General features: G+C 37.5%; 2 protein-coding genes across 5 annotated transcripts; both read right to left on the bottom strand.

Annotated features, from left to right (window-relative positions):
* Positions 1-517: 517 nt before the first annotated feature.
* Positions 518-13,231, bottom strand: tspan5a (tetraspanin 5a). Of its 4 annotated transcripts, XR_013786755.1 has the most exons (11): positions 12,876-13,231; positions 6,863-6,913; positions 6,599-6,745; positions 6,251-6,421; positions 5,582-5,707; positions 4,896-4,943; positions 4,343-4,459; positions 4,187-4,248; positions 3,145-3,238; positions 1,358-1,400; positions 518-1,256 (listed from the first exon to the last, which is right to left on the bottom strand). XR_013786755.1 is itself a non-coding variant. In XM_079458105.1 (10 exons), the coding sequence occupies exons 1-9, from the start codon at positions 12,957-12,959 to the stop codon at positions 1,388-1,390; spliced, it is 819 nt and encodes a 272-aa protein (XP_079314231.1). In that variant the 5' UTR covers positions 12,960-13,214; the 3' UTR covers positions 518-1,256; positions 1,358-1,387. The 4 variants fall into 4 exon arrangements, 3 of the variants coding, with proteins under 3 accessions (XP_079314231.1, XP_079314230.1, XP_079314232.1); XM_079458105.1 differs by lacking the exon at positions 3,145-3,238 and having other exon boundaries at positions 12,876-13,214; XM_079458104.1 differs by lacking the exons at positions 518-1,256; positions 1,358-1,400 and having other exon boundaries at positions 3,050-3,238; positions 12,876-13,214.
* Positions 12,876-15,678, bottom strand: LOC306895102 (bone morphogenetic protein 2-B). Its single transcript, XM_079458092.1, has 4 exons — positions 15,351-15,678; positions 14,618-15,233; positions 14,468-14,542; positions 12,876-14,362 (listed from the first exon to the last, which is right to left on the bottom strand). The coding sequence occupies exons 1-4, from the start codon at positions 15,649-15,651 to the stop codon at positions 14,233-14,235; spliced, it is 1,122 nt and encodes a 373-aa protein (XP_079314218.1). The 5' UTR covers positions 15,652-15,678; the 3' UTR covers positions 12,876-14,232.
* Between the last annotated feature and the right edge of the window lie 1,068 nt (positions 15,679-16,746).

The following is a 16,746-nucleotide window of genomic DNA, read 5'->3' as shown; positions in this document are numbered from 1 at the left end:
CACTTACAAAAAAGTTGGTGTCCCATTATAAGTATAATGTTTAAACAAAAAGTATGAATGTACTCAAAAATATAAGCTGGTTGTGAACTAAGTGCAAGTTTATCACCGTAACACAAAGTATAATTAAAAGGAGACTTTTATGTACAAAAAAGTATACACAAATTATATTTTTTGTAAGGGTTAACTACTATAATATTGTAAAAAGAGTAGTATGTCAAGTGTGTACAAACTACAAAGTAAACATTTTGCCTATTCTGAGAACTCAATTGCTGTTGTATTCAATATCGAGAATTTCGTCTTATGAGGTTTTGTTAAACTTAACATAAATATATTAATTTCAATAAAAAATCTCCTCATCCCTCTAAATATGTAAAGGATTTTGATGTTAACCCAACAGAAAAACGCACTTAAGTGTTGAGAAATAATTTCTTATTGCTGGAGCGAAAAGCAGATTCATGGCACGATACCTAAATATCTGGCAACACAGCAAAACTATTCATATTTAACACACACCTTTGCATTTATAAAACCTTTTTATTGTATCTTTAGACCAAATATTCACTTCCCACTTATAAGCATTAATATAGGTTAAAGTTCTCAAAACATTTACAAATGCACTGCATCAGAATGACCTTTCCAGAAAATAAAGACGAAGAGTATGTTAAAAGCGGTTTAGTGATGTACGATTACATACAAGTGCCATTTAGTGCATTATAAAACGCTATACCATACGGCTGTGTTGGTATGGTAAAAGTGCTAAAATAACACTCTGATATTTGCAACAAACTCGAATGCATACGTAACAATTAGTTCATCAAATACAAGTACCGTTATGGTACATTTTTAGAAACAAGAAATGTGCGAGTGAAAAACAAGTGTAATATTTTTGAGGGCCTCTTACTGTTAGTTTGCCCTAATATTAAAACAGAATGAGTTTCTTCAAAATCTTATCCCAGTGCATTAACAGCAAAGAGCAAAATCTAACAATGTTCCTCGAGTGCAGGTTGGTAAAGATCTAAAAAATCTAACAAATAATATCATGAGACACATTTTGCCAATGTGACAGATCTCAAATACACTTACGCACCTACACATTCGGTTACAAAGACACGTTCCCACAATTATAACACATGGACACATGAAATGCCCTAGAAAAAGTATTTACAGATGGTGCAAATGAAATCCACGCCCACTCGGATCCAGCGCATTGGCATCTTGTGTTCCTCAGCTGCTACGTTTAACATGCTGGCATAGATCTGTTCACAGAGAAGAAATCGCAGTTCAACTAAATCATTACGCTTACTATTGTTCGAAACTGAGAAATCGATGGATATATCTTATCTGTCGGTATTATTACCTGTGAGTGTCCCAATGACTAGCTGCCACTTCATGTGAACAAACTGCATTAGAGGAGAGATGACGGATATAAATATAAATCAAATCTCAAACATGACAGTTTATGTATATTCAATATTCTGGGTTAAAAATACATATCAACAGCATCTGTGGCAGATGCCTCAAAAGGATTTTTGTCTGTAGGTTTGTAATTGACTACATGTCACAGATGCTGTCGACAAAACTGGAAACCCGGAATACTCCATCAAGGCATGTGTTTCTTAACCATCAAATGTTTCTTAACCTTATCCAATTTCCAGGCAGATTTTAAAACAACATATTTCTATTTGCTCTTGTATTCATATATATGTATTGGGTGCCTTCATATTTAAGGAAGGCAAAAGGTTGAGAACCACTGCTTGCTGATCACACCATTAACACTAACTAAAGTGTGGTTGTGTTAGGGAAGGGTGAACAAAGATGATGTGTGATGGAATGAAGAGATGAGGGACCGGTCGGCATGTTATTATGAGGGATGCGGTGAATACTGCAAAGGCACAACACAGCACAGTCTGAGAACTAAACAGGGCTAGAAGTGTGAAGGACACTGAAGGAGCAAGAGGAAGGGTTAAGAAGACAATGCCATTCATTATGACATCTCTGGTCTGAAATTCCGAGGTAAGGCATCATACAACTATAGGAAACGTTTTTCTTTCATTAATGTCATCAAATATTTATGAATTTATTTGCATTATTGGCTTGTGACAAAGTATAAAAAAGTCCATTCATATAAAGATCTATACTGATCAATCGCTACATTAACACATTATGCCAATTTGAAGGATGAGATAACTTCCAGAACACAATAAAGTCATAGTAGAAAAAGCCTAAAGAAAAACTTTTGACGAACAATTAAATGTATATATGAATAGTTCATTTGCAAAAACAGATCAAAAAAATGTTTAGACATCATCAAACACGATGATGTCTGTATTGTTGTCTATATCGTCTCCATTGTTTTGCAATACATTGAGTGTTTGGGGTGAAATTGTATTAAAGTATATAATCACATCATAAAAAAACAGTCCTAAACTTTGAGGTCACATTCTTTAGACTTTTAAAGCATGAATATGAACCTTTTGCCGAAACCTGGTTTGAAACATGAAGTTCCAGACTACTACCGATTGCACTGTAAATTATTGTTTATCATTATCTTTACGTTTGATGAAAGTTAAAGGATGTATAAAACACTCACATTTTGTGCAAATTCCTAACAGTTCGACTTATAAACTTCACTATAAGTTTAGGATTGCAAACCAGGGTAAGGTAAAACGAAAGTTTCTAAAACTGATTTGGATATATGTGCCTTTGTAACTCCTGACGATTTTCTTCAATACACTGTGATGGCGTTTGGAATGGGAATCGCTCCCGCAACCTTTCAAGGTTAAATGCAGAAAGTGTAGTCAGGAATTCCCAACTGTGAGGCCTACATAGATGATGTTGTAATCTATTCACATAACTGGGAAGAACATCCGAGTAACCATTTGCAAGTCTTCAGTCGTCTTGCTGACTTTGACCCAAAACGTAGGAAAGTAGCCAATGGACCCTTATGACAAATGTGTTTATAAGTATCTGATCTGATGAATTAGTAGTATATGCCTTGCCTCGACCTAACATGAATGATTTCTGTCATGGGAGGAAGACATAGAGAGAACGTTCTCCCAACGGAGGAAAAACAGACTCGAGTTTATCTAGAAGAAAACACAGAGACCAGAGACAAAACAAGCGGGCATACACTTTCACACCCACCGCGCCAGGAGAGCGCCTCCCTCAGGAGTACACTGATGCTTTCTTGCTGGAGTGAGGCGGGGGGCGGCGGACGATGTAAGAGAGAGGCGGCACCCTGCCGAAAGCATGAGGGAGGAGAAGTGAGGTCGTGAGGTGAGCTGGTGTGGTTGTGATCATAGAGGGAGGAGCAGAGGGGTCGGCAGGGGTGTCGTGAGATTTAAACCCTTAAAGATGTGAGGAACCAAAAATCTTACAATAAATAGTTTTACATTAACTGGGGTCTAATAAAGGTTAACTGTTAAAGAAAACAGTCATTTTACAGTGAAACACCGTTAGATTACAGTAATAGACCACAAATTTACAATAAAACCATGAAAAACATGTTTATTTTACTGTAATTTTACAGTGTTTTTACAGTAAAATTTCGTTCAATTAGTAGAGCATCATGTTTTTGTCACTTTGGATAAAAGCGTCCGCTAAAAGTGTAATAATAATATGTATGATATCTGCATAATATTTTAGACACTGCATAATACAATAAAACAAATGGATTTGTCTAGACGTCTTAAACATATGCAAGAGCATGAACAACTTGGCCAAGTCAGCCTGTGTTCTGCTGCTTCCACAAGACGACACATCTCAAAAATTCAGAAAAGAATTACGCTAGCAGGGTTGGGTATTATAATGCTCTCAAAAACATTTTATTAATAAAACAAATGAACCCTTTTGAAAGCTGAAGCATAAATGCATGAGATTAAATGTCATATCAGTTCCTCAAAAAAACGTACATTTACAAGGAGCGGAGTTGGATGTGTTGAGATCACACCTGTAGAATACTGCCTTTATGGGATAACTCTCGCGTTATCATACATTTGTGTGTACAGTAATATGGCACCCCGATGTTTCACTTTAAAACCTAATGGCCAGCACTCTGAGAACATGAATGAAGATGATAAGGATGCTGCAGTGTTATCAGTAACCACTGAGGTGACATGGACAAACTGTGAGCAGTTGCATCATGCGAACGTGCAGATAAAAGAGGTGTGTGATTGTATTTTCTTACCAGCTGACTCTCACGGCTTCAATATCGCTCACTAAATTCTGAGCAAGGCATATTCCAAATATCTGTGAAAGTATATTATCATTTTTAATGAAGAGACACAATAATTGATCAAATGACCCATGATCGGTGATCAACTGCAGATCGGAGTGAGCTTACCTGTAGCAGTGCTATACCTATAAAGATTCCAGCCACTACCGTCAGGTTTTCTTGTAACCATCTCTCAAACTGTGGTACACAGCCTTTGACATGAATGAACATCTTTTGCTCGGCATCCTAATGAAGGAACAAATGTTCAAAATCGGGAGCATTTTCTTTTATATACAGGAAAAAATTAAGTATGCATTATGTATTGTGACCATTCCGGTCCAGTGTGTGTTCAATTCCACAAGAAAAAAATCAAACCTCAGGAGTCTTTCCAGGATTTTAGCATCCTTTTATTGATTCATTTATTTAAAAAAAAGCTAATAATAAACCTTTTTTTATTCTGAATGTCTGAAAGACTGCAATACGTTGGAGTGGTTTAATCCTTTTTTACAAATGGTAAAGCTAAAAGATGCAAATGATGTAATGATCGCTTGCAAGAAGAAAAAAGCGACTCTTGGATTAAGAACATGAGACATCTTGTTGAATTAAGATTTAAGTTGAAATGTTATTTTGCCTATGAAAATGATTTCAGTAGAAAACAATAGGATGGATGTGTGTAACGCACCGCTTTAGCTCGAACGTCATAACCACACTGTCTGTTGATAACGTCCTCCTGGAAAAAAAGGATGATTTACGCAGATGATTAATAGAAAAGAGTCACATGTCATCTTAAAGGAAACATGTTGACTGCCAAGAAAAACTTCCGGTGTGAAGTGATAAGACTAGACATAGTTGTCAGAATGGCAAAAACGGAATGAGTGCTTATCCATTTTAAGAAACAGTCAGCAATAGACTTTCCCTTATGGCATAATGATAAATCACTTCATTCACAGAGAGACTCGTGATTAAAAAATCTACGTCATCAGATTTTTACTAGTTATGAGTTGATAGCTCATAACATGTTGTTTTTACTCAGCGCACGTAGTCCGTTCTCCCTTCCGTTGCTGCTCTTTCACTCTTTTGCGTACGGTTTCCTTAAAAACACTTTCATCGTCGCTCTTAAATCATGACCATAGTGGCATGCAAATGATGCCAAGAAAAGAACGGCCTGATATTTTGGCAGCACACCCTCAGAGGTGAGAAAGACGTAAGTGGCAGCATATTTTATCAACACGTCTTTGCTGTCTGACATGGTCATACCAAGATATACGTACCACCATATTCCCGTACCGTTCTACATTCACGTATTACAACGGTACATGTGAAACATATAGTATTGTCATGGCCATGTTTAAACAAGCAGTTTTTTACCGCTGGGTCTTTGGTGCAACAAGAGAAGGGCACGCCACATTTTTCTCGACTGGGGTTGGTGTCTGTGCAGTTAAAATACATGTTGAGGTTCCAGTCTTCAGCTCCAAATGCTCCACAGCATTCCCACTGCCAGAGAAAACACAGAACCAGGACTGAATCGGCATTACATTGTTAAATTTGTAACGCTCGCTTGATAGCGATATGAATATAACTGTCCGATTACTATTTTTTGTTCATTTATTCAGTATTTCATCACTTATTTTCTGTATTAATATGAATTTCATGTAAAAGTGCTTTGCAACAATGCAAAATTGTGAAAACTATGCAAAATTTAACAGAATTTCCATAATTTAATTAGACGGAATTTCCACATTTCTATACACACATTTCTTCCACATTTCCAATGTTTCGTTTGCATCACCGTCTCATAAAACACTTTTTTGTTCATGTCACGAGATACTGATTCAAAACGGTTTACCTCAAAAATGTAAATGTGTTGACAGTGAATAGGCAGCTACTCATATAGAAATAAGAACTGTAAGAGTACTGTATGTCTGTGGTTTTGTGTACATTATTATATACACACATTTCTCTTTTCACTTCATATTATAATATATTTGTCTTCTGATTCTTAAACCATGAAATGTTTATTTGTGATATGATGCTCACATATTCCTGAGTGAAGTCTATGAGGTTCTGCAGATCAATGTCGTCCCTGTAGGCGCGTATGTTGTTGTTAATGAAGAAGTTGAGCTGATCTTTAATCCAGTCTTTAAAGACAAAGGCCAAGACCCCAGCAGTCAACTCCAGAAAGAAGATGATCCCTAAAAACACAGAAAACTGGAAGAGCGACAAACACCAATTACTAATGATGAGTGAAGTACCAGAAGTTTCATTTTGAGCCAGTGATGCTTTATACTGTATCATTGCTCTCTCGTGGTCTCAGTCCAGCATCATCTCTGGCCTACTCTTGGATAAAAGTCTTATTCTTTGAACGTAGAAGCTTTAAACACGTACAAATTTGAGCAGTAAGGTGTTTTCCCTCAGGGCTCCGATACATCCGGCAAAACCCAGGATGAACATCACACCTCCTACCACCAGAAATAACCACACTGGATCAAATCCACCCAGATCCGTGATGGAGGAGATGTTAGAGAGAACTCCCTGAGGACAAAAATATTATAGTTTTCATTTACAGTAGAGAACATTCAATGGCTTCATGCTTCACTCACATATTAATAAGTGGACTGGAAATAAGGTTTACCTAATGTTTTCTCTCACCTTCTCACTCCATGCCCACAATCCAATTCCCAGGAACGCCACTCCCAGCAACTACATAACAAGAGAAATGTTAATGACTGAACTGAAATAATGTTGATATCCACACGTTCTTTAAAAAGATCGCATTTATTTGTTTTATTTGAGCAGACTAGTCTTGGCTATTGCTTTTTTATGTCATGTCTAGAAAAGTGTACGCTGCAAAAATGCTGGGTTGTTTGGGTCAAAAAAGGACAAATCCAACCCATTTGACCTAACGCCTTAGGGATTCTCTTCAAAATAAATGTCCTAAAAAGGGTTCTTTACAGCAATGCTATAGGGGAAACATTTTGAGTTCCCCAAAGAGCATTTTGAGTCTAAAGAACCAGCTCCTACATTTTGTGTAAAACGTTTTTGTAAAAACCCAGGAACCTTTTAAGAGTGTATGGAAATAAAACGTGTATAAAGGATCCCCAATGTATTAAAAGTTATATTGTAATTCATTATACAAAACAAAACCAATTCCATTATATTTCCAAGACGACGAAAGTTTTAATCTCTTTGCAAAACTCTTCTGGGTATCTGTGTCGGTAAACAGGAATGAGAGTCTATCAGCAGATAAACCAAGAATGCTATTTACAATTACTCCCTAGTATGACAGTTAAATAGTGAATATCAGAAGAAAAAAAAACATGGAAGGTAAGTCAGATTTATTCATATTAACAAAACAGCAAGTCATTTTTTATCAGAAGTTTTACACTCTTTAATAATCTTAACGGTATTTTGTGTCTCTTGTATTAAAATTTGACATCGTTTCTGACTTCTGCTCTTCCTCCCATGAGACGCATGTCCTCATTTACTGGAATGCCTAGTTGACCTTGACTGTTCAGAAATTCTTTAGAAAAAGAGGAATATCAATGTTAAACTTACAATATAGTGTAGCCTTGGTGGTCTTATTGTTTTTATAAATTCAGACATATACACAGACATATAAAGCCCAGGAAAAAGAGACCCTTCCAAATTTTCCAAATGTGTTGTGGCCATTTCAGTCCAGTGTCTGTTGAATTTCAACAAAATCACAAAGGAGGGACACAAAGTCACCCTACAGCAATGTGAAAAACTGGGATAAAAATTACATACAAATATTTTGAGCTTTCCCCCAATACATGTACAAAAAATATTACTGTTTCATTACTTAAAAGTGAGTTTTCTTCGAAGTATTTGAGGACTGAAAAATACAAAGCATCTAGCAAACAATTTTTCATTTTCTGCAAATAAATGCAAATAGAAACTATGTTTTTATATGAAATTTGGTAGAAAAACTTTACATTAACACTAAAAATATTTTGAAATTGTCTCTTAATTTCAGCGGCTATTTGTCATTATTTCATATTGAGCTCCTCCCTCTCTCTCTCTCTCTACATGTACATTTGAACAATTAATAATATTAAAGGTACCATGCCTATGTATGCAAGGCGAAATGTGCAACTTCACCAATTTTCTATCAGTAATAGCAGAGTGAGAATGTCGATTTTGCAGGGCATTTACACAAATTTACATCAAATATTACAATCCACACAACATAATGGTAGACATATCGAAGTTCAAAATAGGACAAATTATTGGTGCGTTTTAACGGCACGTCTCTGACATGACAGGCTTTGTGGATTATATACAGCAATTGTGTAAAGTGTAATTTAGCAAACCGCCCGAAGAACAAACACCATTCCAAAGCAAATGAAAGTGAAGCAACTCCCAAAACTTGGATAGTGACCAGGCCTGGAATATTATCCAGCCACTTGGGGGTATTTTGGAGGAGCGGTCAGGACACTGGCCACTGTTCTACAACAAAACTTCCCTCTGTTATCTGCTGTCTTTCATTTCTATGATGAATTGATGGTGTATTAGGAGCAAACGGAACAACCCACTTATAATTATAGTGATCTAACCACTGTCTCTTAAAGAATCTGGAACAAAGTGTCCCAAAATAATCAGCTGGTCATATGTGAGTTATCTCCAGTTCCCTTCAAAACATATTGTTGACGCTAAATAAAGAGGAAGTTCCAAAGGAACTAAACTATTACATTGGTTGTTGTTTATTAATATGAACTGTGCATTTCAGAGAGGCAAATGACCTTTTGTCAGATCACGCTGCATGTCTCAAGCCAGCGTAGGCTGGGAAAACCTCCACAATTCAAAACAACATTCACAGTTTTACCCTAAATAAGCCCTTTTGTCTCTTATAATACTCCGTCTTTTCCTTTGGGGGGTGCCAACCGTGCACAAGATTACGTCTCACAGTCCTTGTGTGCATGAAATACTCGGGGCAACAGTACTGTGATTGTGGGTCCAGCGTCCCCCAATGCTTCTCTTTACTAAATGAAAGAAACTACAGCAACTTCACATCAAACAAATGTATTAAATGAATAGCTGTCGGTAGAGATATTCTGGAAAATATCAAATCAATGCTGGTCTTGTGCTGGTCCAGCTGGTGGACGAACATGGAAACATTAGCATCGCATGCTGGGGACCAACATCTAAATTTACAAGGGCAATGCATACGATTTCAAATGACATAAATATATAATTTATAACAGCACAGTAATTTGAAGTTATTTTTTTATTAATGTGAACTATTCATTTTAATAGAGGGAGAGACCATGGAGGACAACTACGTTTCTTGGACTTGATAAGAACAACAGACAGAAGTTGACAACGTTATAGAAAACTTCCAACTTTCAAAACCAGAACACATCCCCCTTTTTTTATCATAGTGGTCGTGTTGTCCGTAATATTAAAGCTGCACACACATGTTTCTATATGTTTGTGCATTAATACATGGATTTCATCAGTTTGCATTTGTTTGTGCAATCTTGTTAGACTAGATTGTCACTATGGCGTTAGCACCAGGGTCAGGGGAAATATAACATGCATTTGATATAAATATTATAACTATCAAAACAGCATATTAGAGAATATTAGATATTTGAAAGAAAATCAATAAGATTTGTCATTTATTGTCAATTTCAAGCCCTGCCGATCCTGTCAGGGTCTGACTCACACATTTGCAACACCCTCTTTTCACATTTGTGTGTCAAAGTAGTTGGGACAATTTCTAGCTTAATTTAAACTAAGGTCTGAATTTATCAGAATATATAAATGCACAACCTTTATAGCTATATGTGTTCTTGTGCATAAATCCTGACATCACCCGCATAGACATATGGAAACAAAAAGGAAATGACATAAGCCTTAGTGGAAAAACCCTGTATGGCCAAGAAAATGTCAAGCAGAAACAAAGAAGTGCTTTGACTTAAAGAACGAGCAAGCAGAGCCCGAATCACCTTCAATGTGGATATTCCCACTCACATCCGAACGCGCATTAACAGAGAAATATGCGCATTAACAATTATTGCTAATTCTACACACATACACTATACATATGTGCCGATCCTCCTTGTAAATATGTGCCACTTTACTTGTCTTCATATATCCATTTTACTTTTAGCACTTCTTAATAAGTGACATTACTGAATAATTTGTTGGCGGATTAGTTATGTAAACAGTGATGTGCTTTTCTTCATACGTCAGGGTTTTTCCTGCATAGAAAAATTGGAGACGGCCACCTTCGGCAAATTTCGTGCCGTCTCGGTCTCTCGCCCCAAATAATGTCAGGTGTCTTTACAAAATAACACCGCGTGTATTCTGTCAAAAGACTGTCATTTGTAAGTGCAGTTGCGGCATTACGCCTCAAGGGAGGCACTAAAGAGTTGCAGTACAAGAGCCAATAGCGGGTGTAAAAGTTGTTTTTTTTCAATTTTGTTTGTTTTGCCTCAAAGTACGCTCAATTTCTTAAAGGTTTCTTAAAACAACATGGCGCACATCATTGTATAATTTTTAAGCTATGCGGCTGGCTCGGTGAATCAGCGTTATACTACACAGTGAGTTAGCCAGTTGACACACAATTCGATAAGAACGACTCGCAAGCAAATGATTCCTTTGAACAGATTTGTTTAAACTCACATTCCGAATATAAAAAAACAGTGATTCATTCAAAGGATGTGAATGACCTTTGCAAATATAGTAAGTTCATTTAGTTGGCTATTGCGGGCTGAAAAGTGGTAAAGGATAAAAAGCTTTATTTGATTTAAAAACATTTCTGCTTGGTTGAATAAAAGTAATGTTTTATATAAATTAATAATCCTCATTTTGATCTCATTTTTATGTTTTAATATGTAAGCAACTTAAAAGGCGTGTGTGTGTGTGTGTAAGATTAGGATGGCAGGAAAGACCCTGTACACGTACCCTGTAAATTTAATAATGAAATGCAACATCATATGGATGTGATCATAACAGGAAATGACCCAAACATGCCCATTTTTGTGTGGTGTTATGTGATTTTTCCTTTAACTAATGCAATTATACTGATGGAAATGAATCTTGCTTTAATAACGGCAAACAAGTTCAACCGAATACAAAGAAATGCAATAAACTTCAACATTTTATAGGAATCATTGTGCAAAAAAACATTAACACGTGGAAGAAAACTGTAGTTTTCTCTGGGAGCGAGCATAACAAACATATCGTGACAAGGATTTAGAAATAGTACCAAGAACTTTATCTTTATACTTTTCACCCAACCACCACTGCCAAATGCCAATATGTTTATACATTTACATTTAGTCATTTAGCAGACGCTTTAATCCAAAGTGACTTACAAAGAGTTCTGGGAGCAATAAGCGATATAAGTACCATAATAAGTTTATGGTAACATAATAAACGAATAAGGAAAACCATTAAAAATATGTGAGAGGCTTGATAGCAGTTCCCAAACTTGAGTACCAAATCAAAACACTATAATGTAAACAAGAGGCGGATTCACAATGTTACAAACTTTACAGGAATCATTCGGAAACGTCATTGATTTAATGGCCGTGACATACTCGGACATCACGCAGTGTGGCCACGGCTTCAAAACGTGACGAAAAAGTAAAAGCACGTGCTGTTGTACTAATTCAAAGTCTTATTTAGTTTTGCCAAATTGTGCAAGTAGGCCTTCAGATTTACAAATGCAGTACATGTCCACTGGCATACAGTCGGTTTGACTCTGGACGTTCCATAGTCCTATCCAATAATATTCTGACTGCAAAAGCATCTACATGCAGTCTAAAAAGCAGCTGTGCAGTGTTCACAAGAGTCTGCACTCCACTGAAATCCGTTTGCCAATGATAATATGGATTTTTCGTTGACATCACGTTTAGAGAATAATTGATGCGTTTTCGTATGCTTGGCTTTCTTGAGTAAACTATATTTATCATCTTTTTTTGTTAATCCCTCATTTGATTAGTAAAAAGCTAGATGGTCCCAGAGCCACGTGTTCCTTAAGGTAAATTATTATTTACATGTGAATCAAAATGTGAATTTAATTTGACTGTACTTTACTTTTATTTTAGTAACTTTGTGCTTGTATTGGCACTATTGCTCCTGTATGACATCTGCTAAACGACTAAATGTAAATGTACTGTCAGTTTAATGTTTTTTGTCTTTCTCTTTAAATTCCTTTAAGAGTAACACTTTATATATTTATTTGTAATCGATAAAACGACCAATAAAAATTATGCATTACATCACGACGTGCCTTAAAGATATATTTAAAGATATATAAATATATATAAAGATATGACGTTTCGTTGCGTTAAAAAACTATACGACCCATATGTGTTGAGCTCATGTCGCTGTTTGCAGTTCCAGATGCATTATTGCTCAATGCATTACAGTGAGAAAGCCGATTAGATATCTGTAGAGCGCACTTGACCAGGCCAGGGGATAAAAAACACGTCTTCATATGCAACTAAAGCGCGTTTGAACAGATCAACGCTCAACATTCTTAATACAATAAAACAATTATTTAATCGACAAAAACCGCATTGCAAACTAACGAACAAAGGATTGGAGCGTAACGCCTGGATTGCGCGAGCGAAATACCCTCCGTCCACGCGCAATGGCCATCGTGAACAAATACGCGCGGCGCACTTACCCAAAATAAAATGTTAAATCCAAATATAAAATATTTGATGCAGCAGCTGACTTCTTGACCCTTGAAATGCTTTCCCGACATCATGTTTGGGACACAAATAAAACGCGAAGCAGGTTGATTATTCCGTTCTTAGGACATGGATGGCGAACCGTCCGGGTAATGTTATCATCCACATAAAGGCGACATAACGGCCACTTCACCAGCGCGACTAAACGACGTAAAACGATTCGTCTGTTACGTAAAACGGATCCGACAGTTTTATCGCATAGCTCGAAATAACGACCGCTATGAGTTCGCGTCGCTTTTTTTTACGCTTGGCCAAAGATTACAGACGCGCGCAAGACGACGCAAGTTCTGTCGCTGTAAATGATAGGAACGTGCAACGCTGCGGAGAAGGAAGTCCGGTACAAGCAACCAATCGAGCTGTAGTGACGTAAATGCGTACGCACGCGCAGTAGCCGGATCAACGAGGAATAGTTGTTTATTCCAGAAATCTGAGTTCGAGGAACGGTATTGATGCGGCGGTGGATGTAAAGATTCATATTTGATCGGAAATATGTTGGTTTCTTGCGACTTTAGCGGCCGAGCTTAGAGATATCGGTCTTTCTCTATTCGAGTAGATAGGACTTGGTCTCCCATGGCCGAGAGAGCGCTGCCCGGAGGCGGTGCAAATATGGCCGCATTGTGGGAGGACTTTCATTAAGCTTCTGATTGACGGCGCTGGGAACCAATCAGAAGCTGCGTGTTAGTCATAGCGGTGCTGTTTTATTATAATTATTTCTAAACTTTGAAATAGTTAACAAATCAGTACGGTATTTCCAGAACACTGAAATAATGAGAGGCTTAAAAAAGTATACTTTTTTTACTTTCGTGTTACGATACGGAAAATAATAAATTTTCCTAGTTTATTTATCATATGCATAAAGTATAACAATATATTCCAATTCTGTTAATTACACGATTGAAAATTATTTTTAAGCCTCTACATATTTGAATATATCACAATTTACAATAATTTGAAACATTTGAAAATTAAAATATACTTACAATTGACAGACATTGACAGAAAGTTATTATTGCTCTTTTGTGACATCTTGCGGTCAGAAGTGCACCTACAGTACAATGTTTTCTCTTTTCACCAGTTTTAAAAAAATAATTAGGCTACTAAAAAGAAATAAGTAGGAATATACCGAAAAAGATGCATCACAGGATACTGTTCTCTTTTCCAATAACTGTATAACACCTATAATAGGAATAATAATGAAGGTAATTTGAAGCTAACTCTGTTTTACATGAACATAACAACAGATTTAAAATCCACAAACTGAAGGTTTAGTAATAATGTGTCTCCAGGTATTTACTGAGAGGTTGGCAGACACACACATCGGTCGGCTCTGATATCCTTTATCTCCTTTATAATAATGTCAGAATTGCTGATGCTGTACATCACGAGCAAAGATGACAGGCCTTGAGGAATGCAGTTTGATCTGGAAAATATTTCAAGACAGAATTTCAAGGTCATCCAAAAGTGTGACTCACATTCGAGAATACCTTAGATGGGAATAAAAGAGGTTAATGTTAAATGTTCTTACCGTTGAAGTAAATTATTTTTGCTATGTCTATGGAAAGTAATGGACGGCGTTGACATCTCTATCGGACAGATCCCGCTGAAAAGATTAAATAAAGGACATAATCATGTTTGTGTCACATGCTAGGATGAATGAAAAGTAAATAAACCCCACCTGCAGATACTGATGTCGAAATGAGATGGCTGTAGAATCCATCGACTCAGCTGACTTGAATGAAGGTTAATATGATGTACATGCAGTTTGCAGGGAGCATGAGCGGCGCGTCTCAAATCCCTCCACCGCATTGGCTCTTTTTTATTTTCTGAGCTGCCCGTGAAGTTGTGCCTCTGTCTGGGCTCAGCGCCGTCTCTCAACTCCATTGATTTGTCTCTATAAACCACCAAGAGCGGCTGGCTGAGAGAGCTGCCGTTCAGGCAATAGAGGCTCTGCGTGAGGGCCTCATGGAGAACCAAGCTGCCGCTCTCGTCCCCAAAGCGAAGCTGGAAGCCCAAGGCGTCTGAACGGGGCAGGTGTTTGGTTATTGCAGCGGTCACGTCAAAAACATCATAGCCGGATGGAGGTAACTGGTTCAAGCTCAATAAGTGCTCCACGAGAGGTCCACTTATGCTCAGATCACCTGTTTCTGGCGAAATACCGTGTACTGTGACTGTCACACTGAGCGGCTTGGGATGAAGAGTTTTCCTCAGCAGAACCAGCTCGGCAACCTTCATGGATGGGATCAGGCGAGACGTGTTGAACCAGATCCAACCTGGAACACCGTACTTTATGTCTTTGTTGGGAAGAAAAGAACAGGTTTCAATGTACAAAAATAAGCACATTTATAATATCCCAGAGCAAAATTGTATCGCTTTACTTTTGATGTTTTCGTTGAAGAAAAGATGCATACCTTCAACGCTCCGGAAACTCTGCACTAGAGTCCCATCGGCATCGCTCAGCTCTCTCACCTGTGCGTCCAGGGACTCATACACCTGCTTCATATAGGGGTGCGGCTTTACCTGTTGAGGTGTTGCCAGTTTATTAATGTGCAGCATCTCCAAAATCGCTTTGTTGAAGGCTCTGTGCTCCTCCCCTAGATCGTAAACCGACAAGAAACCATGAAGGCCACCTATTCCTAAAAGAGCAACAAGATAGCACGGAAACCTCATTCTGCAGACACTGAAAGTGTTTGGAAAGCCGCAAGCCCTCATTTCTACCGCACAACAAGATTAGCGAACAGTGAGGACAACAGAAGCCGAGCTTTGTAATTAGTGGGCGGGGAGGATTCACAGCCAAACACCCAAAAGCATTTGCTGGCTTCGGAATGTCACACTCCATTTGACAGGCATTGTGTCCTCAGTTTTCCTGGCTGAGTGAACTTCATTTTTCGTTCAGGCTCTATATACTTTCAAGCACATGTTGATGCATGACATTTTCTTGGCACAAATGTCTAAAGGGCGATTCACATCTCGCGTCTTTTGCGCACGCAAGTTGCACGGCAGTCGCGCGCAAATAGGGAGCGTCGCGGTGCGGCGAGCGCATCTTTCTAGTTGCGCCGGCGCCGCAACGACAAGGAAATAGTCGCTTTTTCCAAGCGGTTAAATACGCGAAATGTGAATCGCCCCTAACGCTAGCTTTTGGTTTTAACTTTATTTTTGAAATTAACAAGTCACCGATAGATGTCGCTATAGTTTAAGTAATGTAAGTTCAAAAACGAATTTACGGTAGCTATCGAATTTAATAGTAGGAAATGCAAAATACTTTTTCAGATTCACCGATAATCGTTTCAATTTGATCGTTATGCGTGTTTGTATCCACACTCCGAAGGCTTTTAAAATATAAAATCTGATATAAATAGCCTATACAAAATGTGTAATGTACATTTTGATGTGCAAAATGGTTGGTTATTATATTTCATCTTTTGTTTCTGCAACGTAAGAGCTTTTATGGTACATTTGATATGAGGTGTAGCCTACGTTTTAATGTAGCTACTGTCGAAATATTTGAACTTTTGAAACTAGCCAGGCAAAGAAAAAGTTTTAAAGTATACTGTGAATAGAATAAAAATAGTATCTGTATCATTTTGATCAGCATATCATAATAATCAGTACATCAATGTTATATACTAATGTATTCAAACGCCACAGTTATTCCAAAAGAAGGATCTACAAAAGAAGAGATTTCAGTGCCTCGAGGTCAATTCAAAGGTCATATTTACGTTCTTTGTTAAAATGCTTTCAAGTTAATGTCATGAACGAATAGTTGTGTATGTGTAATGAATGCTCTCCGGTGTATTAGATCACGAC

The sequence above is a fragment of the Barbatula barbatula genome, assembly GCF_947034865.1.
Source record: "Barbatula barbatula genome assembly, chromosome: 1".
Lineage (NCBI taxonomy): Eukaryota > Metazoa > Chordata > Actinopteri > Cypriniformes > Nemacheilidae > Barbatula > Barbatula barbatula.
Note: the sequence above shows the minus strand (reverse complement) of the source record. Positions and strands in the feature narration are given on the sequence as shown.

What these genes read in the sequence shown, in the direction of transcription:
- tspan5a (XM_079458104.1), bottom strand. Translation starts at nt 12,959, where the DNA reads ATGATGTCGGGAAAGCATTTCAAGGGTCAAGAAGTCAGCTGCTGCATC. An exon ending in ATGACGTTCGAGCTAAAGCG is followed by an intron (nt 4,460 to 4,895) that starts GTGCGTTACACA and finishes TTCCTTCATTAG; the next exon opens with GATGCCGAGCAAAAGATGTT. An exon ending in GAAGCCGTGAGAGTCAGCTG is followed by an intron (nt 3,239 to 4,186) that starts GTAAGAAAATAC and finishes TGCTTTCGGCAG; the next exon opens with GGTGCCGCCTCTCTCTTACA.
- LOC306895102 (XM_079458092.1), bottom strand. Translation starts at nt 15,651, where the DNA reads ATGAGGGCTTGCGGCTTTCCAAACACTTTCAGTGTCTGCAGAATGAGG. An exon ending in TTCGACATCAGTATCTGCAG is followed by an intron (nt 14,543 to 14,617) that starts GTGGGGTTTATT and finishes TAATCTTTTCAG; the next exon opens with CGGGATCTGTCCGATAGAGA. An exon ending in AAAAATAATTTACTTCAACG is followed by an intron (nt 14,363 to 14,467) that starts GTAAGAACATTT and finishes AATATTTTCCAG; the next exon opens with ATCAAACTGCATTCCTCAAG.